The sequence below is a fragment of the Zophobas morio genome, unplaced genomic scaffold, assembly GCF_036711695.1.
Source record: "Zophobas morio isolate AGI-343-1 ecotype UQ-CSIRO unplaced genomic scaffold, CSIRO_AGI_Zmor_V1 ptg000030l, whole genome shotgun sequence".
Lineage (NCBI taxonomy): Eukaryota > Metazoa > Arthropoda > Insecta > Coleoptera > Tenebrionidae > Zophobas > Zophobas morio.
In genome coordinates this window covers 3,273,362-3,296,046 of record NW_026972135.1, presented here as the reverse complement: position 1 = coordinate 3,296,046, position 22,685 = coordinate 3,273,362, and the positions used below count along the sequence as shown (strand labels likewise).

The window sequence follows — 22,685 nt, the reverse complement described above, 5'->3', positions numbered from 1 at the left end:
ATCTAAAAAGACTGGAGGGATTTTGAAGAATTTAGAAGAATTTGCAGAGATCTGAAAAATGTGTAAAGAACTGAAATGATCTGAGTAGAAGTGAAAAATTTTAAAGGATCTTGAGGATTCCTGACGGTGTCTTGGAAAGCATCTGAAAAAATTCTAAAGAATCTGAAACAATCCGGAAGTATCGAAAAGCATCCGGAATAATCCGAAAAAATAAAAAAAATCGAACGAATCCGGAGGAGAGAATCAGAAAGAAAATGCAAGAATTTTAAAGAATCTGGAGGAATTTGAGGAAATCTGAGAGAATTTGAGAGAAATTGGGAGATTCGGAAAGAATCAAGAGGAATTTGAGATAATCTGAATTTGAAAGAATTTGAGGGATTCTGACAGAAATTGGGAAATTCGGAAAGAATTGAAAGCAATCTGAGGGAGCTTGCGAGAATCTAAGTGAATTTTGAGGAATTTCGAAGAATTTGGAAAATTCGAAGACAATCTAAAAAGACTGGAGGAATTTTGAAGAATCTGCAGAGATCTGAAAAATGTATAAAGAACTGAAATGATTTGAGTAGAAGTGAAAAATTTTAAAGAATCTTGAGGATTCCTGACGGTGTCTTGAAAAGAATCTGAAAAAATTCGAAAGAATCGAAAAGCATCCGGAATAATCCAAAAGAATAAAAAATATACATATGTATAAAGAATCCGGAGGAGAGAATCAGAAAGAAAATGCAAGAATTTTAAAGAATCTGGAGGAATTTGAGGAGATCTGATAGAATTTGAGAGAAATTGGGAGATTCGGAAAGAATCAAGAGGAATTTGAGAGAATCTGAATCTAAAAGAATCTGAGGGATTCTGATAGAAATTGGGAAATTCGGAAGGAATTGGAAGCAATCTGAGAGCACTTGTGAGAATCTGAGCGAATTTTGAGGAATTTCGAAGAATTTGGAAAATTCGAAGAAAGTCGAAAAAACTGGAGGAATTTTGAAGAATTTTGAAGAATCTGCAGGGATCTGAAAACTGTGTAAAGAACTGAAATGATTTGAGTAGAGATGAAACATTTTAAAGAATCTTGAGGGTTCCTGACGGTGTCTTGGGAAGCATCTGAAAAAATTCCAAAGAATCTGAAACAATCCGGAAGCATCGAAAAGCATCCGGAATAATCTGAAACAATAAAAAAATCGAAAGAATCTGAAGGAAGCTGGAGAAATTTGAGGGAATTTGAGAAAACTTTAGAGAAATTGGAAGAAACCCAAAGAATTGAAAGGAATTTGAGATAATCTCAAAGAATCTGAATGAATCTGAAAGAAATTAGGAGATTTGAAAAGAATTGGAAGGAATCTGAGGGAGCTTGTAACAATCTGAGGGAATTTTGATGGATTTCGAAAAATTTAGAAAATTCGAAGAGAATGTAAAAAACTAGAACAATTTGGAAGAATTTTGAAGAATCTGCAGGGACCTGAAAGGATCTGTGAAGATCTGAAATCAGCTAAGTAAAACTGAAAAATTTTAAAGAATCTTGAGGATTCCTGACCGTGTCTTTGAAGGCATCTGAAAAAACTCAAAAGAATCTGAAGGAGAGGATCAGAAAGAAAATGCAAGAATTTGAAAGAATCTGGAGGAACTTGAAGTATCGGGAGAATTTGAGAGAAATTGGAGAATTCTGAAAGAATCTAAACAAATTTGAGAGAACCTGAATCCTAAAGAATCTGAGGAATTCTGAAAGACATTGGAAAATTTGGAAAGAATTGGAAGGAATCTGAGGGAGCTTGTGACAATCTGAGCGAATTTTGAGGAATTTCGAAGAATTTAGAAAATTCGGAGAGAATCTAAAAAAACTGGAAGGAATTGGAAGTATTTTGAAGAATCTGCAGAGATCTGAAAGGATCTGCAAGGATCTGAAATGATCTCAGTAGAACTGAAAAATTTGAAAGAACCTTGAGCATTCCTGACCGTGTCTTTGAAGGCATCTGAAAAAAATCGAAAGAATCTGAAGGAGAGAATCAGAACGAAAATGCTAGAATTTTAAAGAATCTGGAGGAATTCAAGGTAATCTAAGATAATAATTTGAGAGAAATTGGGAGATTCGGAAAGAATCTAAAGAATTTGAGAGAATCTGAATCAGAAAGAATTTGAGGGATTCTGAAAGGAATTGGGAGATTTGGAAAGAATTGGAAGGAATCTGAGGGAGCTTGTGACAATCTGAGCGAATTTTGAAGAATTTCGAAGTAAGTATTTGGAAAATTCGAAAAGAATCTAAAAAAACTGAAAGATTTGGGAATAATTTTCAAGAATCTGCAGGGATTTGAAAGGATCTGTAAGGATCTGAAATGAGCTGTAAGGACCTGAAATGATCTGAGTGGAACTGAAAAATTTGAAAGAATTTTGAGGATTCCTGACGGTGTCTTGGAACGCATCTGAAAAAATTCCAAAAAATCTGAAACAATCCGGAAGCATCGAAAAGTATCCAGAATAATCCGAAAGAATAAAAATATCGAAAGAATCTGAAGGAGAGAATCAGAAAGAAAATGCAAGAATTTGAAAGAATCTGGAGGAACTTGAGGGATCTGGGAGAATTTGAGAGAAATTGGGAGATTCGGAAAGAATCTAAAGAAATTTGAGTGAATCGGAATCTGAAAGGAATTGGGAGATTTGGAAAGAAATGGAAGGAATCTGAGCAAGCTTGTGAGAATCTGAGCGAATTTTGAGGAATTTCGAAGAATTTAGAAAATTCGAAATGAATCTAAAAAAACTGGAAAAATTGGGAAGAATTTTGAAGAACCTGCATGGATTTGAAAGGAGTTGTAAGGATCTGAAATGGTCTGAGTAGAACTGAGAAATTTGAAGGAATCTTGAGGATTCCTGACGGTGTCTTTGAAAGGTTCTGAAAAAATTCGAAAAAATCTGAAACAATCGAAAAAATCTGAAAAAGAGAATCAGAAAGAGAATGAAAGAATCTGAAAGCATCTTAAAGAATCTGAAGGAATTTGGGTGAATCTAAGAGAATTTGAGATAAATTGGGAAATTCGGAAATAATTAGAAGGAATCTGAGGGAACTTGTGACAATCTAGAAAAATAAAAAATCTGGTAGAATCTAAATGGAAAAATATGATAGTATTTGAAAGATTTGTAAGTATTTGAAAAATTTTGAGGAAATCTGAGGAAATCTTGATAATAAATTAAAGCAATTGTTTGAAATTGGAACTAATAAAAATAAATATAAGAAATTCAAAAACATAGCGATAATAAAAATTTGGACACCTTGTGTACCATTTTAGTGTATAAGATATCAGAATCAGAATCACAAATATCACTTTTATAACTGTATCAAATAATTTACAACATGATTTATTATTTTAAAAATCATTTTTAATGTTGTTATATTTTCGCACAACTCCGATAACCTTGCGTCATATCGCAATGACATTAAACGAATTCAAATGCGACCTGTCCACATTTGTAAACTTATTCAAACATTAAAATAGCATCTAATCTTTTTCTTAATATTATTAATGCAATCTTTATAAATCATAACACAAATTTCAACAAAACAAAAACAGAAAAATACACTTAATAACAATTATTACTTGTTACATTTGGTGACTTTGACACATTAAGATAAAATTACACATTGTCACTCGCGCAAAAAAACAACACCATTAAAACTAATTTTATCACATCCTGTTGAACTTGAGTAGAAGTCCTGATATCGGCGCCACCAAAAATCCTCTCGGGTCAATCTTCAGCGGGTGTTGGGTTTCTTCACACAGTTCTACTTCAAAATTGTTCAAAATGTGAGCCACTCCCGACTTCGAGCTGACTGCTCCAAACCTCGCACCTACATAACACAACAACTCCTTAGTTTAGTCAAAATCTTCCAAAAATTTGTCTCTTACCGATGCAATTTCTCGGTCCTTCTCCGAAAGGAAGATACGTAAAGGAGGGTCTGGTTTTGACATTTTCTTCGCTGTGTCTCGTAGGGTCGTATTTATCGGGGTCTGGGAAATATTTTGGGTCGTAGTGCATGCCCATCACTGAAACAAAAATCGGGGAACCTTTTTCCAGAACGACATCTGTTCCGGGAATCTGGTAGTCGGCGCTGGATCGTCGGTCCAGGAATGGAAGTACAGGGTACTTTCGCAAAGTTTCTGGAAAAAAAATGGTTAAACATTATTTCGGTAGAAGTTCCCTCTCTCAATAAGTACAAAACATCAAATCCAGCTGTTCAAAAGTTTACCTTTTACTTCCCGAGCTTAAGCTAAGGAAGTATTGTAATCGATTTTGTACGTATATTAGAAATATCATGTAGATGGTTAAATACTAAATAAACTTTGGTGAATTATCCCCATCAACAATTGGATGACGTCATTTCCAAAATTTATAATAAAAAGTTTTTTTAAACTTCATAAAATAAGATACTCCTGCACTTGTATATGAATCCATGTCGCATTTTCACCCTAGACATCCAGAATTTTTGTAAAAAATCAAAAACTGGATAACAATATTTTTCAATATACCTTTAATACTGCAAAAACGATTGCTCTGAAATCTTGTAAATATTTTAAGGTTATCGTAATCATGGTAAATCGTTAAGCAAAATTTATTCGTTAACCGCCCTCCCAAAAAATTTATGACGTCATCTCAAAATTTTGCCGAAAAATTCCTACCTAAAATGTGCAAAATATGACGAGTTTATACTTGTCGTCATCACTGCATTACAAGTTTTTAAATTTTTTATACAGGGTGACTCATAAAATGTAATGAGTGAGTCAATTTATTTTATTGATTAAATTCTTTATACAAATTTTCAATTTTCCGAGTGGGATTTTTCGAATTATCAATTTTTCAATACTTCGAGTTCTCGATTTTGATTTTTCAGTTTCTCGGTTTTTAGATATCCTGAGTTCTCGATTTTTCAATTGTCCAGTTTTGTTGACTTTTTTCAAAATTTCGATTTCTCAACTTTTCCAATTTTCGATTTTTTGATTTTCCAACTTCTCCAATTTTCGACTTTTAGGTTATTCCCATTTCCCGATTTTCAATTTTGTGAGTGCGATTTTTCAATATTTCGGCTTTTCAATTTTTTTAATTTCCAATTTTTCGATATTTCGAGTTCTCAATTTTTGATTTTTCGGTTTATCGATTTTTCGATATCACGACTTTTTGCTTCCTCAATTTCTCAATTTTTCGGTTTTTTGACTCTTCACTTCTTCGGTTTCCCCAATTTTCGACTTTTTAATACCCCGATTTCTAGATTTTTTAATTTTTTGGTTTTTATCGGCTTTTAAAATTTGAAATTTTCGATTCTTCGTTTTCGGGATTTTCAATTTTCCTATTGTGATTTCTATTTTTCGATTTCCCTATTTTTTGACATTTCGATTTCCCGATTTCTCGATTTCTCAGTTTTTCAGTTTTTCAACTTAAATTTTCAAATTTTTGAAATTCAATTCTATTCGATTTTTCGACTTTCAAAATTTTCGGTTTTTCAGATTTGTCAATATTCCCATTTCTCGATTTTCATTCGGATTTTTGGTTTTTCGATTTTTCGATATTTCAGTTTCGAGATTTCTAGATTTTTCGATGGTTCGATTTTTCGATTTTTCAACTTTTCGACATTGCGATTCATTGACTGTTCAATTCCTGGAGTTCTTTATTTTTCGATTTTCAATTTTTCAGGTTTTCGATTTTTCAATTTATCGATTTTTCAATTTATCGACTTTTCAAATTTTAAATTTTTTGATTTTTCGTTTTCGGGATTTTCAACTTTCCGACTGCGATTTTTCGATTTTTCGTATTCTCCATTTTTTGACTTTTCGATTTTTGATTTTTAGATTTTTCGACTTTGCGATTTTTTGTTTTCCCGACATCCCGATTTTTTTTTTCGCTTTGTCGATTTTTCAACTTCAAATTTCAGATTGTTGAATTTTTTGACTTTTCAATTATCCAATTTTTCGATAATCGTTTTTTCAATTGTTCAGTTTTTCGAATTTTCTATCTTTCGATTTCCGGATACTCGAATTCTCAACTTTTCAATTTTACGATTTTGCGATTTTTTAACTTTTTGTCTTACTTTTCGATTTTTTGATTTACGACTTCTCCAGACTTGACTTTTCTGCTTTTCGATTTCAACATTCTTCGAATTTTCGATCTTCCGGTTTTTCGATTTTTCCATTTTTCGACATTTCGATTTTCTGATTTGTCGATTTCTCAATTTTTGAGTTTTTCAACTTCAATTTTCCATTTTTCCACTTTTCGACCATTCAACTTTCCGATGTTTCGATTTTTAAAATTTTCGAATTTTCAATTCTTCGATTTTCGATCTTCTGACTTCTCAATTTTTCAACTTTTCGACTTAAAATTTCAGATTTCTCGATTTTCAATTTAAGATTTTTAAATTTTTTTATTTTCCAGTTTTTCGACATTTCGAGTTCTCGATTTTTAATTTTTCGGTTTCTCGATTTTTCGGTATCACGACTTTTTGCTTTCCCGATTTCTCAATTTTTCAGTTTTTTGACTTTTCAATTTTTCGGTTTCCCCAATTCTGGACTTTCCGATTTCCCGACTTCTAGATTTTTTAATTTTTCGGTTTTTCAATTTTTCAATTTATCGATCTTTAAAATTTGAAATTTTCGATTCTTCGTTTTCGGGATTTTCATTTCCTAATGTGATTTCTATTTTTCGGTTTCCCCATTTTTTGACATTTCGATTTCCCGATGTTTCAGTTTTTCAGTTTTTCAACTTCAATTTTCCAATTTTTTAAATTCAATACAATTAGATTTTTCGACTTGTCGACCATTCAAGTTTTCGACTTTCAAAATTTTTGCGACTTTTCATTTTTTCGATTTTTTGATTTCCCGATTTCTCAAATTTTAGACTTTTCAGATTTCTCAATTAGTGCTATTTCTGGATTTTCATTCGAGATTTTTCAGTTTTCGGATATTTCCAATCTTGATTTTCAATTTCTAGATTTTTCGGTTTTTCGATTTATCAACTTTTCAACTTCGCGATTCATCGACGGTTTAATTTCTGTAGTTCTCTATTTTTCGATTTTTCCATTTTTCAGGCTTTCGATTTTTCAATTCATCAACTTTTCAAATTTTAAATTTTTTTATTTTTCGTTTTAGGGATTTTCAAATTTCCAAATGCGATTTTTGGATTTTTCGTATTCTCAATTTGTTGACTTTTTGATTTCCCGATTTTTAGATTTCTTCATTTTTCAGTATTTTGATTTTTTAAATTTATTATTTTTAAATTTTTCAGATTCTCCACCTTTCGACTTTTCAGTTTTTGATTTTTCGATTTTTCGATTTTTCGACTTCAGATTTCTGATTGTTCAATTTTTTGACTTTTCAATTATTCAATTTTTCAATAATCGATTTTCCAATTTTTAAGTTTTTCGAATTTTCTATCTTTCGATTTCTCCATTTTTCGACTTACCGACTTTGCTATTTCCGGATTCCCGAATTCTCAAATTTTCAATTTTACGATTTTTTAATTATTTGACTTACTTTTCGGTTTTTTGATTCCACGATTTCTCCAGTTTTCGACTTGAATTTTCTGCTTTTCGATTTCAACATTTTTCGAATTTTCGATTTTCCGCTTTTTCGATTTTTCTATTTTTCGACTTAAAATTTCAGATTTCTCAATTTTTCCATTTCTGGATTTTCAATTTTCTGAGTGCGATTTTTCGATTTATCAATTTTTTGATGTCTCTGTTTTTCGATTTTTAGATATTTCGTATTCTCGATTTTTGATTTTTTGATATTTCAGTTTCGGGACTTTTCAGTTTTCCGATTTTTTAATTCTTAAATTTCGATCTCTAGATTTTTCGATAATTCGATTTTTCGATTTTTCAATTTGTCTACTTTTCGACTTAGCGTTTAATCGACTGTTCGATTTCTGGAGTTCTCTATTTTTCGATTTTTCAGGTTTTCGATTTTTCAATTTATCGACTTTTTGAATTATACATTTTTTGATTTTTCGTTTTCGAATTTTCAATTTTCCGACTGCGATTTCTCGATTTTTCAAATTTTCCGTTTTTTGACTTTTTAAATTTTTCCACTTTTCGACTTATCAGTTTTTGATTTTTAGATTTCTCAACCTGAGATTTTCTAATTGTTCAATTTTTTGACTATACAATTATTCAATTTTTCGATAATCGATTTTTCAATTTTTCAGTTTTTCGATTTTGCGATTTCTTAATTTTTGGACTTACTTTTCGATTTTTTGATTTCAGGATTTCTTCAATTTTCGACTGGAATTTTCGGCTTTTCGATTTCAACATTTTACGAATTTTCGATTTTTCTTCCGAATTTTTAGGAAAAAATCTAACTAGGTATGCAAATTTTAACGAAGATTAGAATCTCTGATTATGGAAAATAATAAAATAAATGTAAAAAGTGAAAATTTTGTTAAAAGAAAAAGTTTGTTGTGTTACCTTTGATGCACCAGTCAACATATTGCATGTCTTTCAGCGAATCGTAGGAAATATCGCCGTGTTTCTTTATAACCTCCTTAATTTCTTCTCTTGCTTTATTCTGGAAGTCTTTATTCACTGCCAGTTCGTATAAGGTGAATGATATTGTCGAGCTTGAGGTTTCAAATCCCGCTATAAAGAACTGGGTAGCTTGAGCCACCAATTTATCTCCCTCTGAGAAAAATCGTTAGTCCAACTGAAGAAATTTCAGCTTGAGAAAACTCACCCAACTTGTACGGATCGTCAATATTTTCCTGCTTCTTCAACTCGATCAAAATATCCAGAAGATCGTTCCTCACGAACTTCTTCTCTTGCCTCTCGTTCATCATCCTCCAGAAAACCTCCCTCAAAAAATCACTAGACGCCTTATCCACAAACCTCATCTTAAACAACTTGACCAAACTTGGCGCCACGAAGTGAAACGAAGTCGAAATGGCCCTCTCCCAAATCGCCCAATTGAACACCCTCCTGGACACAGCCCTAAACTCCGAATCTTCATACTTGAAGGAATTAGCGTTGATTCCAAACGAAGTAGAACTAATAACATCCGTGGTATATTTAGCTGCCACCTCTCGACTATCAATCACCGGGTTACTTTTACTTTGTTCCACCAAATACTCGACCATTTCCTTCCCCGAAACCCCCATCAAAGGGTACATGTTCTTCATCTTCCCCGAACTAAAAGCAGGAGACAATTTGCGCCTCATGTTCCTCCAGTCGGGTGTTTTCAGAAGAAACAGAATATGAGCCCCCATCGGGTCATCCTTTTTGTTCTCGAACACGCTCCGGTTGCTAAACACGTCAAAATCTTTCACTAGAATATTTTTCACTAATTCTGGATCTCGAACCAGAAGATAGGGTTCATCACAGATGAAGAAACCCACGTAGGGTTGAACAGTGCTTTCGTAGATTTTTCGGGTAAAGTCCCCGATGTTTTGCCTGAGGGTGAAGACGTCAAAAGCGCTGCCAAAAAGGGGAACGGGAGGGATAAATGGCACTTTTTTCTTCTTCCAGTGGTTGAATTTTCGTGTGGAGTAGAAATAAAGGGCTGCTGTGAGGGTAATCAGAAGGATGGTAAAGTCGACCCAGAAATAGAAAGACATTTTGCACGCACGTACTTGACGGAGATCGGGTACAAATTAATAAAAATTCGGGGATCGATCACGTTTGGGTTATCTATAAATGCGAAGAAGTTTGACCTCTAAACGTAACGAATTATCGCAACCAAGGTTGTGGCCTGGTTTTAATTTAATAAATCAGATTTGTCATCAGAGGTGTTTTTGTTTTTTTGACGCTTCATGGCCCTAGAATAGGAAAACTTAGGTCTCTCGTTTCCGTCTGCCTGTCTGCCGTCTGTCCGCGTTTGCGACGGTAAATCGTTAGTCAAAATTTATTCGTTTATCTCTTCCCAAAAAATTTAAGAATACTGTTATTATTAATACTAATCTTTATTTTAACTTATATCTAAGGGTTATCATAAAAAAAATTGCAAAATCAAATCTTATAATTTTTCGAAAAATCTGAATTTATTTATCTTCGACATTAGTTGTTTTGATGTTTTGATGTCACAATTTTTTGTTTTTTGCATTTTCATTCATTTCGGTTTCATAATTTTTCATTTTTTCAATTTTCGAATTACAAATTTTTTATTTTTTCAATTTTTAGGGTTCCCAATTTTTCGTTTTTCATTTTCTTTGTTTTTTCAGTGTTTTTTTCGATTTTATAATTTTTGAATTGCTCAATTTTTCAAAGTTTCGGTCACTGTTTTTCATTTCGTCGACCTTCCAATTTTAAAAGTTTTTAATTTTGCAATTTTTGGGTTTCCAATTACCCGCTTTTCGTTAATTTTCAATATTTCGACTTTACAATATTCCGTTTTTCGATTTTAGGGTATCTCTATTTTTCAATTTTTCCTTTCTTCCGTTGTTCAAGTTCTTGACGTCGAGTTTTTAGATTTTTCAGAGTTTTCACTTTATACTTTTTCGTTTTTCATTTTTGATTTTTCACTTGTACAATTTTGAAAAACTAGAAATCGAGAAAAATTAATGAATTGAAAAATTGGAAAGAAGACAAAACTAAAAAAAATTGGAAACCCAATTGAAAAATTATCGAATGTCGAAAAACTTACATTGAAAAATCGAATAAGTGAAAAAGTTTCAAAATCCAATAATTTAAAAATTGAAACATTCTAAAATCGTAAAATTGAAAAAGCGATAATTTTAAAAATTATAATTTTTTATTAGAAATATATTTAAAACGAAAACTAGATAAATCGCAAGTCAATAATAAAAAGTAAAAATTAAAAACTGGTGAAATTGTAAATCGAAATATTGCATAAGCTAAAAGTCGAAAATTGGAAAATTTGAAAGTTAAAAAAAGTAAAAATGAAAACTCAATGAGATACATGTCGTAAAACTGAAGAAACAAAAAAAAAACAAAATTAAAAATATTGAAATTGGAAAAACTGAAATTGAAAAAATAGGATAATTGAAAAATAGAAAAATTGTTAAAAGTAAGATAAATAAAAAACCGGAACGAAAAATTGCAAATCGAAAATTTGCAAAATCTAAAAACTGAAACATCCAAAAGTTGGTAAATCGGAAAACAAAAAATTGAAAAATGAAAACTCGAAAAGAAACATCGTAAAATTGCCGAAACAAAGAAATGAAAAATTGTGAAACGAAAAATTGTACAAATTTCAATTGAGAAAACAAAAAATTATAAAGTAGGACATTAAAAATGGAGAAATTGTATAAATAAAGAAAATAAAACAACGAAACCAAAAATTGATAACAAAAAAATTTTAAAAATGAAAAATTAGAGATCCAAAAAATTGAAAATTTCAAAATAGAAAACTCGAAAAATTGTAAATTCGAAAAAATGGAAAACCGAAAAATTGCATATCGAAGAACTGATAAAAGAAAAAATGAAATATTGAAACGCTGAAATTTTAAAAAACAAAATAAATCGAAGAACTGGAAAGAAGAAAAAACGAATCGAATCGAAAAATTGGAATCTCAAAAATTGTAAAACTGTAACAGTGAAAGATCGAAAAATAGAAAAAATAATCAATTTCATTTTTCGATCTTATATCACAATTTTTCGTTTTTGGTTTTCTTTATTTTTCAGTGTTTCTTTCGATTTTATAATTTTTCGGTTGGTCAATTTTTCAAAGTTTCAGTGTGTTTTTTTCATTTCGTCGACCTTCCAATTTGTGAACTTTTCAATTTTGGAATTTTTGGATTTCCAATTACCCGATTTTCTTTCATTTTCAATATTTCGATTTTACAATATTTCGTTTTTTCGATTTTAGAATATCTCTATTTGTCAATTTTTCCTTTCTTCAATTTTTCAAGTTCTTCATTTTAGTTTTTTAGATTTTTCAGAATTTTCACTTTATACTTTTTAGTTTTTTCATTTTTGATTTTTCGATTTTACAATTTTGAAAAACTGGAAAACGAAAAAAATTAATGAATCGAAAAATTGGAAAGAAGAAAAAACTAATTGAATAGAAAAATTGGGAACCCAATCGAAAAATTATCGAATGTCAAAAAACTAACATTGAAAAATGGAAACATTGAAGAATCATAATTCAATCATTGAAAAATCGAATAAATGAAAAAGTTTTAAAATTCAATAATTTAAAAATTGAAAAATTCTAAAATCGTAAAATTGAAAAAGCCATAATTTTAAAAATTATAATTTATTATTAGAAATATATTTAAAACGAAAACTAGATAAATCGCAAGTCAATAATAAAAAGTAAAAATTAAAAACTGGTGAATTTGTAAATCGAAATAGGTATTGCATAAGCTAAAAGTCGAAAATTGGAAAATTTGAAAATTAAAAAAATTAAAAATGAAAACTCAATGAGATACATGTCGTAAAACTGAAGAAACAAAAAAAAAACAAAATTAAAAATATTGAAATTGGAAAAACTGAAATTGAAAAAATAGGATAATTGAAAAATAGAAAAATTGTTAAAAGTAAGATAAATAAAAAACCGGAACGAAAAATTGCAAATCGAAAAGTTGCAAAGTCTAAAAACTGAAACATCCAAAAGTTGGTAAATAGGAAAACAAAAAATTGAAAAATGAAAACTCGAAAAGAAACATCGTAAAATTGCCGAAACAAAGAAATGAAAAATTGTGAAACGAAAAATTGTACAAATTTAAATTGAAAAAACAAAAAACTATAAAGTAGCACATTGAAAATAGAGAAATTGTATAAATAAAGAAAATAAAAAAACGAAACCAAAAATTGATAAAAAAATTTTAAAAATGAAAAATTAGAGATCCAATTTTATTTTTCGATTTTATATCACAATTTTTCGTTTATCGTTTTCTTTATTTTTCAGTGTTTCTTTCGATTTTATAATTTTTCGGTTCCAATTTGTAAATTTTTCAATTTTGAAATTTTTGGATTTCCAATTACCCGATTTTCTTTCATTTTCAATATTTCGATTTTACAATATTTCGTTTTTTCGATTTTGGAATATCTCTATTTGTAAATTTTTCCTTTCTTCAATTTTTCAAGTTCTTTTCAAGATTTTTCAAAATTTTGACTGTATACTTTTTACTTTTTTCATTTTTGATTTTTCAGTTTTACAATTTTGAAAAAATAGAAATCGAAAAAAATTAATGAATCGAAAAATTGGAAAGGAGAAAATACTAATTGAATAGAAAAATTGGGAACCCAATCGAAAAATTATCGAATGCCAAAAAACTAATATTGAAAATTCGAAAAATTGAAGAATTATAATTCAAAAATTGAAAAATCGAAAATTTAAAAAATTGTAATTTTTATTTGATACATATTTAAAATGAAAACTAGATAAATCACAAATCAAAAATTAAAGAAATGTAAAATTGAAAAATCGAGAGACTGAAAAATCTAAAATTGAAAAACTAAGAAATTAAAAAATTAGAAAATTTTTAAAATCCAATAATTGAAAAATAGAAACATTCTAAAATCATAACATTGAACAAGTGGAAAAAATTTAAAATTATAATTATTTTATTATTATTAGACACATATGTAAAATGAAAACTACAGAAATAGTCGGAACATTGAAAAATCGAAAAACTGCAAAATCTAAAAATTGAAAAAACTAAAAGATAGCTTTAATTTTTTCAATTTTTCATCTTTTCGTTTCCTCAATTTTTCAAGTTCTTGATTTTTATTTTTCATTTTTCGGATGTTTTTATTTTCATTTTCATTTTTTTACTTTTTCAATCTTCCTATAATTTTTCGTTTATTCGATGTTTCAAAGTTTTAATCTTTGATTTTTCATTCCGCGGACCTTCCAATTTTTAAATTTCTAAATTTTGCAATTTTTGGATTTCTGATTATCCGATTTTCTTTAATTTTCAATATTTTACAATATTTCGTTATATTATATTTTGCATTTTTTTCGATTTTGGATTCTCTCAATTTTTAATCTTTGTTTCTTCAATTTTTTAACTTCTTGATTTCCACTTTTTAGATTTTTCAGACTTTTCATTTTATACTTTTTCGTTTTTTCATTCGAATCAATGAATTAAAAATCAAATTGAAAAAGTGTTTTTTTTTAACTTTAATGATTAGATACATATTTTAAATTTAGAAATTTAAATTTTTAGAATTTAGAAAAATCGCAAATCAAAAATTAAAGAAACGATAAACTGAAATTTCGAGAGACAGAAAAATTTAAAATTGAAAAAACAAAAAATTGAAAAATCGGAAAGTTGGAATTATCGCAACCAAGGTTGTGGCCTGGTTTTAATTTCATAAATCAGATTTGTCATCAGAGGTGTTTTTGTTTTTTTGACACTTCATGGCCCTAGAATACGAAAACTTAGGTCTCTCGTTTCCGTCTGCCTGTCTGCCCTCTGTCCGCATTTGGGACGGTAAATCGTTAATCAAAATTTATGCGTTTATCTCTTCCCAAAAAATTTAAGAAAACTGTTATTATTAATACTAATCTTTATTTTAACTTATATCTAAAGGTTATCATAAAAAAAATTGCAAAATCAAATCTTATTATTTTTCGAAAAATCAGAAATTATTTACCTTCGACTAATTTTTTGTTATCACAATTTTTTATTTTTTGCATTTTAAATTCTCGAATTACAAATTTTTCAGTTTTTCAATTTCTAAGTTTCTCAATTTTTCGATTTTTCATTTTTTTTGCTCAATTTTTCAGTTTCATTGTCCCGATTTTTTCAATTTAATTTTTTTCGATTTTATATCACAATTTTTCATTTTTCATTTTCTTTATTTTTTCAGTGTTTCTTTCGATTTTATAATTTTTCGATCGCTCAATTTTTCAAAGTTTCAGTCTCTGTTTTTCATTTCCTCGACTTTCCGATTTGTATATTTTCCAATTTTGCAACTTTGGAATATTTCGTTTTTCGATTTTGGTGTCTCTCTATTTTTCTATTTTTCGTTTCTTCAATTTTTCAAGTTCTTGATGTCAAGTTTTTAGATTTTTCAGAGTTTTCGCTTTATAGTTTTTCGTTTTTCATTTTTGATTTTTCAATTTTACAATTTTGCAATACTTCCAGTTTTTTGATTCGAAAAGTTAACAATCGAAAAATTGGAAATTGAAAAATTAGAAATCGAAAAAAATTAATCAATTGAAAAATTGGAAAGAAGAAAAAACTAATAGAATAGAATAATTGAGAACCCAATCGAAAAATTACAGACTGTCGAAAAACTAACACTGACAAAAATCGAAAAACTGAAAAATTCAAATTCAAAAATTCAAAAATTGAAAAATTCTAAAATCGTAAAACTGAAAAAGCGAAAATTGAAAAAATTATAATTTTAATTAGAAACATATTTAAAACGAAAACTAGATAAACCGCAAATCAAAAATTAAAAAAGTAAAAATTAAAAACTGGTGAAATTGTAAATCGAAATATTGCATAATCTAAAAGTAGAAAATTCAAAAATTTGAAAATTAAAAAAAATAAAAAAGAAAACTCGATGAGATACAATCATATCGTAAAACTGAAGAAACAAAAAAAACCAAAATTGAAAATATTGAAAATGGAAAAACTGAAATTGAAAAAAACTAAAAATTTCAAAATTGGATCATTGAAAAATAGAAAAATTGTTAAAAATTAGAAACATAAAAAAGCAAAATGAAAAATTGAAAATCGAAAAGTTAAAGAAATGTAAAGTTGAAAAATTTAAAAATTGAAACATCCAAAAGTTGAAAAATCGGAAAACTTAAAAATTGAAAAATGAAAACTCGAGGAGAAACATTGTAAAATTCCAGAAACAATGAAATGAAGAATTGTGAAACGAAAAATTGTACAAATTTATGGAGAAATTGTAAATAAAGAAAATAAAAAAACGAAACGAAGAATCAAAAAATGTCAAAATTGAAAACTGGAAAAATTGTAAATTCGAAAAAATGGAAAACCGAAAAATTGCAGATCGAAGAACTGATAAAAGAAACAACGAAATATTGAAACATTAATAATTGAAAAAAAAAATGGAACAATTGGAAAGAAGAAAAAACAAATCGAATCGAAAAATTGGAAACTCAAAAATTGTAAAAGCGTGAAACTGTAACAGTGAGAGAGCGAAAAATGTAAAAAATAATCAATTTCATGTTTTCGATTTTATATCACAATTTTTCGTTTTTCATTTTCTTTATTTTTCAGTGTTTCTTTCGATTTTATAATTTTTCGGTTGGTCAATTTTTCAAAGTTTCACTCTGTGTTTTTCATTTCGTCGACCTTCCAATTTGTAAACTTTTCAATTTTGAAATTTTTGGATTTCCAATTACCCGATTTTCTTTCTATTTGTCAATTTTTCCTTTCCTCAATTTTTCAAATTCTTCATTTTAGTTTTTTAGATTTTTCAGAATTTTCACTTTATACTTTTTAGTTTTTTCATTTTTGATTTTTCAATTTTACAATTTTGAAAAACTGGAAAACGAAAAAAATTAATGAATCGAAAAATTGGAAAGAAGAAAAAACTAATTGAATAGAAGACTTGGGAACCCAATCGAAAAATTATCGAATGTCAAAAAACTAACATTGAAAAATCGAAAAATTGAAGAATCATAATTCAATCATTGAAGAATCGAATAAATGAAAAAGTTTTAAAATCCAATAATTTAAAAATTGAAACATTCTAAAATCGTAAAATTGAAAAAGCGATAATTTTAAAAATTATAATTTTTTATTAGAAATATATTTAAAACGAAAACTAGATAAATCGCAAGTCAATAATAAAAAGTAAAAATTAAAAACTGGTGAAATTGTAAATCGAAATATTGCATAAGCTAAAAGTCGAAAATTGGAAAATTTGAAAGTTAAAAAAATTAAAAATGAAAACTCAATGAGATACATGTCGTAAAACTGAAGAAACAAAAAAAAAACAAAATTAAAAATATTGAAATTGGAAAAACTGAAATTGAAAAAATAGGATAATTGAAAAATAGAAAAATTGTTAAAAGTAAGATAAATAAAAAACCGGAACGAAAAATTGCAAATCGAAAATTTGCAAAGTCTAAAAACTAAAACATCCGAAAGTTGGTAAATCGGAAAACAAAAAATTGAAAAATGAAAACTCGAAAAGAAACATCGTAAAATTGCAGAAACAAAGAAATGAAAAATTGTGAAACGAAAAATTGTACAAATTTAAATCGAAAAAACAAAAAATTATAAAGTAGGACATTAAAAATGGAGAAATTGTATAAATAAAGAAAATAAAAAAACAAAACCAAAAACTGATAACAAAAAAATTTTAAAAATAAAAAATTAGAGATCCAAAAAATTGAAAATTTCAAAATAGAAAACCCGAACAATTGTAAATTCGAAAAAATGGAAAACCGAAAAATTGCAGATCGAAGAACTGATAAAAGAAAAAATGAAACATTGAAACACTAAAAATTGAAAAAAAAATCGAACAATTGGAAAGAAGAAAAAACGAATCGAATCGACGAATTGAAAACTCAAAAATTGTAAAATCGTAAATTCGTCAAACTGTAACAGTGAAAGATCGAAAAATGGAAAAAATAATCAATTTAATTTTTTGGATTTTATATCACAATTTTTCATTTTTCATTTTCTTTATTTTTTCAATGTTTTCTTCGATTTTAAAATTTTTCGATTGCTCAATTGTTCAACGTTTCAGTCTCTGTTTTTCAGTTCGTCGACCTTTCAATTTTGCAATTTTTGGATTTCCAATTACCCGATTTTCTTTAATTTTCAATATTTTAATTTAACAATATTTCGTTTTTTCGATTTTGGAGTTTCTGTTTATTCAATTTTTTCCTTTTTCCATTTTTCAAGTTCTTGATTTTGACTTTTTTGATTTTTCAGAGTTTTCACTCATGATGAATTAATGAATCGAAAAATTGGAAAGAAGAAAAAACTAATCGAACAGAAAAATTGGAAACCCAATCGAAAAATTATCGAATGTCGAAAAACTAACAATGACAAATCGAAAAATTGAAGAATTATAATTCAAAAATTGAAAAATCGTATAAATGAAAAAGTTTTAAAATCCAATAATTGAAAAATGGAAATATTCTAAAGTCGCAAAATTGAAAAAGCTAAAATTTAAAAAATTATCATTTTTATTAGATATATATTTAAAATGAAAACTACAAAAATAGTCTGAATATTGAAAAATCAAAAAACTGCAAAATCTAAAATTTAAAAAAGCAATAATAAAAGCTTCAATTTTTTCAATTTTTCAAATCTCGACTTATAAATTTCTCAATTTTCCGTTTCTTCAGATTTTCGAAATTTAAGTTTCTCAATTTTTTGATTTTTCATCTTTTGGTTTCCTGAATTTTTCGAATTTTTGATTTTTATTTTTCATTTTTCGATGTTTTCATTGTCATTTCCTCGTTTTTATTTCACAATTTTTGTTTTTTTTCAATGTTTTTTTAGATTCTATAATTTTTCGTTTATTCAATGTTTCAAATTAATCTTTGATTTTTCATTTCGTCGACCTTCCAATTTTTAAATTTCTCAATTGTGCAATTTTTGTATTTCCAATTGTCCGATTTTCTTTAGTTTATAAAATTTCGATTTTACAATATTTTGTTTTTACGATTTTGCAGTTTTTCGATTTTGGAGTCCCTCAATTTTTAATCTTTTCAATTTGTCGTTTTTTCAATTTTTCAACTTCTTGATTTCTAGAGTTTGGATTTTATACTTTTTCGTTTTTTTATTTTTGATTTTTCAATTTTACAATTCTGCACTTTTTCCAATTAATGAATCGAAAAATTGTAGAATCGTGAAAATTGTAACGTCGAAAAACTGTAATACCGAAAAATTGAAAAATTATTAAAAATGAAAAATTGAAAAATGGGGTAAATGAGAAAGTTATAAAATCCAAAATTGAAGAAACGAGCAATAATTAAAAAATTGAAAAGTTGAAAAATCAAAAAATTGAAAGCGGAAAAACTGCAAATCGAAAAATTGCATAATCTAAAATTCGAAAATTTGAAAATCGGAAAACTGAAAAATTTAAAAATGAAAACTCGATGAGATGCGTATCGTAAAACTGAAGAAACAAAAAAAAACAAAATTGAAAAATTACCATTCGAAAAATTGTGAAACGAAAAATTGAAAAAATTAAAACAGAAAAAACAAAAAGTTATAGAGTCGGAACATAGAAAAATATAAAATTTGTAAAAAAAAGAAAATAAAAAACTGAAACGAAAAATTGAAGAAATTCTGAAATTGGAAAATCTAAAAATTGAAAAACTAAATAAATTGAAATTGATAAAACAAAAAATTATAAAATGGGGCATTAATAAGTGGAAAAACACTGAAATGCGAAAACTTGAAGAAATGAAAAATTAAGAATTGAGCTCGAAAAATTTTAAACCGAAAAACTGCAAAATGAAAGAAGAGGAAAATCGACGAACAACTGAACAAAGAAAACATCGAAACAATGAAAAAGTAAAAAAAAATGTAAAATCGGAAAATTATGGAATCGTCAAAATTGTCCAAAGAAGTCCTAAAACTGTGGCATTGAAAGATCTAAAAATCAAAAATTAAAAAATCGAATAAATGAAAAAGTTTTAAAATCCAATAATTGGAAAATGGAAAAATTCTAAAATTATAAATTCGAACAAGCGAAAAACTGTTAAAATTGTGATTATTATTATTAGATACATATTTCAAATGAAGACTACAAAAATAGCAAATCCAAAATTAAAGAAATGAAAAATTTTAAAATCCAGAAACTGAAAAATCTAAAATTAAAAAAACCAAAAATTAAAAATCTGAAAATTGAAAAATCGAAAAATTGAAAAGCGAACAATTGCAAATGGAAAGATCGAAAAATCCAAAAAGTGAAAAATTTCACTTTAAAAACAATTGGAAAATCAGAACATCGAAAAACTGAAAAATTGGAAAAACAAAGAAAATAAACCGAAACGAAAATTTGCAGTTTGAAAAATTGGAGAACTGGTGAACTGAAACTGAAACACATCGTAAAATTAAAAACAAAACAAAAAATTAAAATTTAAAAATTGGAAACCGAAAAATTCAGAAAGGAAAAATTCGGAACATTGAAAAATCGAAATATTGAAGAACCGAAAAACTACAAAAATTAAAACTCAAATAACAAAAAATTATAAAATGAGACATTAAAAAATAGAGAAGTTGTAAAAATAAAGAAAACAAAAAGCCGAACCCAAAAACTGAAAATCGAAGACTTGAAGAAATGAAAAATTCGAGAATCAAAAAATTGAAATTTTCAAAATTGAAAACTCGAATAATTTGCAAATCGAACAACCGAACAAAGAAAAAATCGAAACAATGAAAAACTAAAAACCGAAGAAAATTAATGAATCTAAAAATTGGAAAGAGGAAAAATCGAAATATTGAAAAAACAGAAAAATTACAAAAATGAAAAACTGCAAATCGAAGAATTGATAAAACGAAAAACTAAAAAAATTAAAATTGAAAAAACAAAAAATTATAAGATCGATACATTGGAAACTCCAAAAATTACAAAATCTAAAAATTGAAAGAACAAAAAAAATTAAAAATTGAAAAATTGTAAACCGAAAAATTGAACAAAATGAAATTGAAAAAATAAAATTATAAAATCGGAATATTGACAAATCGAAAATTAGTAAAAACAAAGAAAATAAAAATCGAAAAAAAATTGAAAATCGAAAATTTGAAGAAATAAAAAATTAAAAAATCAAAAATTTTAAAATTTAAAATTGAAAACTCGGGAAATTTTAAATCCAAAAATCGTAAAAGTTGAAAATCGAAGAACTGAACAAACGAAAAATCGAAACACTGAAAAACTAAAAATCGAAAAAAATTAATGAATGGAACAAATGGAAATAACAAAAAATAGAATACAAATTTTTCGATTTTTTGACTTTAATTCCATTGAAAATCGAAAAATTGCAAATCGAAAAATTGAAAAATCCAAAAATTGAAAATCAGAACATTGAACAACTGAAAAATTACAAAATCGAAAAATGGAGAAACGAAAAATTATGAAATCGAATAATTGTTAAAATATAAAGAAAATAAAAAACCGAAACGAAAAATTGCAAATCAAAAAACTGAAGGGACGAAAACTTGAAAAATTAAAAATGAAAACTCCGGAAATTTTAAATCGAAAAATCGTAAAATCCAGAAACTGAAGAAACGAAAACAGTGAAAAACGGAACGATCGCAAATTGAAAAAAAAAATAAAATTGAATAATTGAAAAAATAAAAAAAATTAAAACCGAAACGAAAAGTTGCAAATCGAAAAACTGGAATATTAAAAACTTTAGAAAGTCATCAAAACTGAAGAAACAAAAAGAAAAATTGAAAAATTCAAGTCAAAAAGCTGCAGGAATCTCATTTCCGCCCCTGATGTCTTACTTTTTTATTTTTCAGCGACGAAATTTTTCCCGATTTCCTTAAATGAAATTCTCCTCGATCATCCGCCACACTCAGCAAGAAATTCCAACTTTGTGCAAGCACTTAACTTTCATGTAGCTGCGAGTTAGTAATCAGACTCCGTCCCTAAAAAACCAGAATTTCCTCCAATGCACCCGCGAACTGCATCTCCAACTTCGCCGAACTTCTTTCACTTCCTTATAATTACAACAAGCGCCCCTTGGTCATGACATCCCATTATAATAACCCATTAAAATGTTTGATAACGTCTAAAACCCTCCATCTCTCTCCGCGCCGACAGATTCATTAAGAGCAAAAACTTTCCATCCTTTTAAAAATACAACTCCTTCCGGTTCAGCAATCAACGTCAGTTTCACTCAAATCAAAACTGAATTGTAAACTTTTAAGAGCTTAACGGATTAATTGTCCAACAGAAGGAGCCCGGGAGAAGTTTTAAGTGTTCTCGACACACATTTAAAATTTAAATGTTTATGGCTCAGGTAGCGGGCCGGGGCGGATCGACTTTCATTAAAAAGAAAAAAGTGTCCACGTCACAATGCGCCACTTACGTCCGTAATGCAATTACGCGGAATTCTTGACGGTTTTAATTCAAACTGGCAAATGCAATTAGTTTTAATTGAAAGTGTAACTTGATTTCAGGGGAGACTTTTTGCCACACTTTGCACATAATGGACTCGAAGGGCACCAGTGTTCTCGTTAACAAGAAGTGCACTACGGACAAGGAGTGCCAGAGGACGAAGGTCGGCTGCGTCGAAGTCGACTCGCAAAAGGTAAAGAGAGCTTTTTTTTACTTAATATATAATCAAAAAATCAAAAATTTCTAAAGTTGAAAAAATAAAAAATTCAAAAATTCAAAAATTTTAACTTCAAAACTCGAAAAATTGAAGCAACAAGAAACTGAACGATCGAAAATTGAAATGAAAAATTAAAAAACCGAGAAAACGAAAGTTGAAAAATCGAATACTTGAAAATTCAGCAGAGTGCAAAGATGAAAAATTACAAAATCGAAATATTCAAAAGTTGAAAACTACAAAATTTTGGAACTGGAAATCTAAAAAATTGTAGATCTAAAAATTAAAGATCCAAAAGAATTGAAAAGAAACGAATAAAAACATAAAAATATTAAAAATTCGAATATCGAATAATCGAAAAGTTACAAATATGAAAAGTCTAAAACTGAAAAATTGAAAAATGAAACCGATTGAAAATTCGAATATCGAAAAAAATCGAAAATTCGATGTATGAAATAATCGAAAACTTGAAAATCTAAGAAATCGGAAAGGAAAATCGAAAATCCAAAAATTCCAGAAAGGAAATATAGA

The 22,685-nt window shown here is 27.7% G+C and overlaps 2 protein-coding genes across 4 annotated transcripts in view; one reads left to right on the top strand and one right to left on the bottom strand.

The window, feature by feature from the left end:
• Positions 1-22,685, top strand: part of LOC135138396 (ly6/PLAUR domain-containing protein 6B-like) — a 432,620-nt gene that overhangs the window by 402,031 nt on the left and 7,904 nt on the right. For all 3 annotated transcript variants that reach the window (XM_064068366.1, XM_064068367.1, XM_064068368.1), the window contains one exon: positions 22,003-22,133. In XM_064068366.1, the coding sequence (XP_063924436.1) occupies positions 22,003-22,133 (131 nt within the window). The remainder of the gene's footprint in view (positions 1-22,002; positions 22,134-22,685) is intronic.
• On the bottom strand, positions 3,530-9,582 carry LOC135138315 (cytochrome P450 6k1-like). Its single transcript, XM_064068266.1, has 4 exons — positions 8,694-9,582; positions 8,429-8,641; positions 3,888-4,139; positions 3,530-3,829 (listed from the first exon to the last, which is right to left on the bottom strand). The coding sequence occupies exons 1-4, from the start codon at positions 9,568-9,570 to the stop codon at positions 3,666-3,668; spliced, it is 1,506 nt and encodes a 501-aa protein (XP_063924336.1). The 5' UTR covers positions 9,571-9,582; the 3' UTR covers positions 3,530-3,665.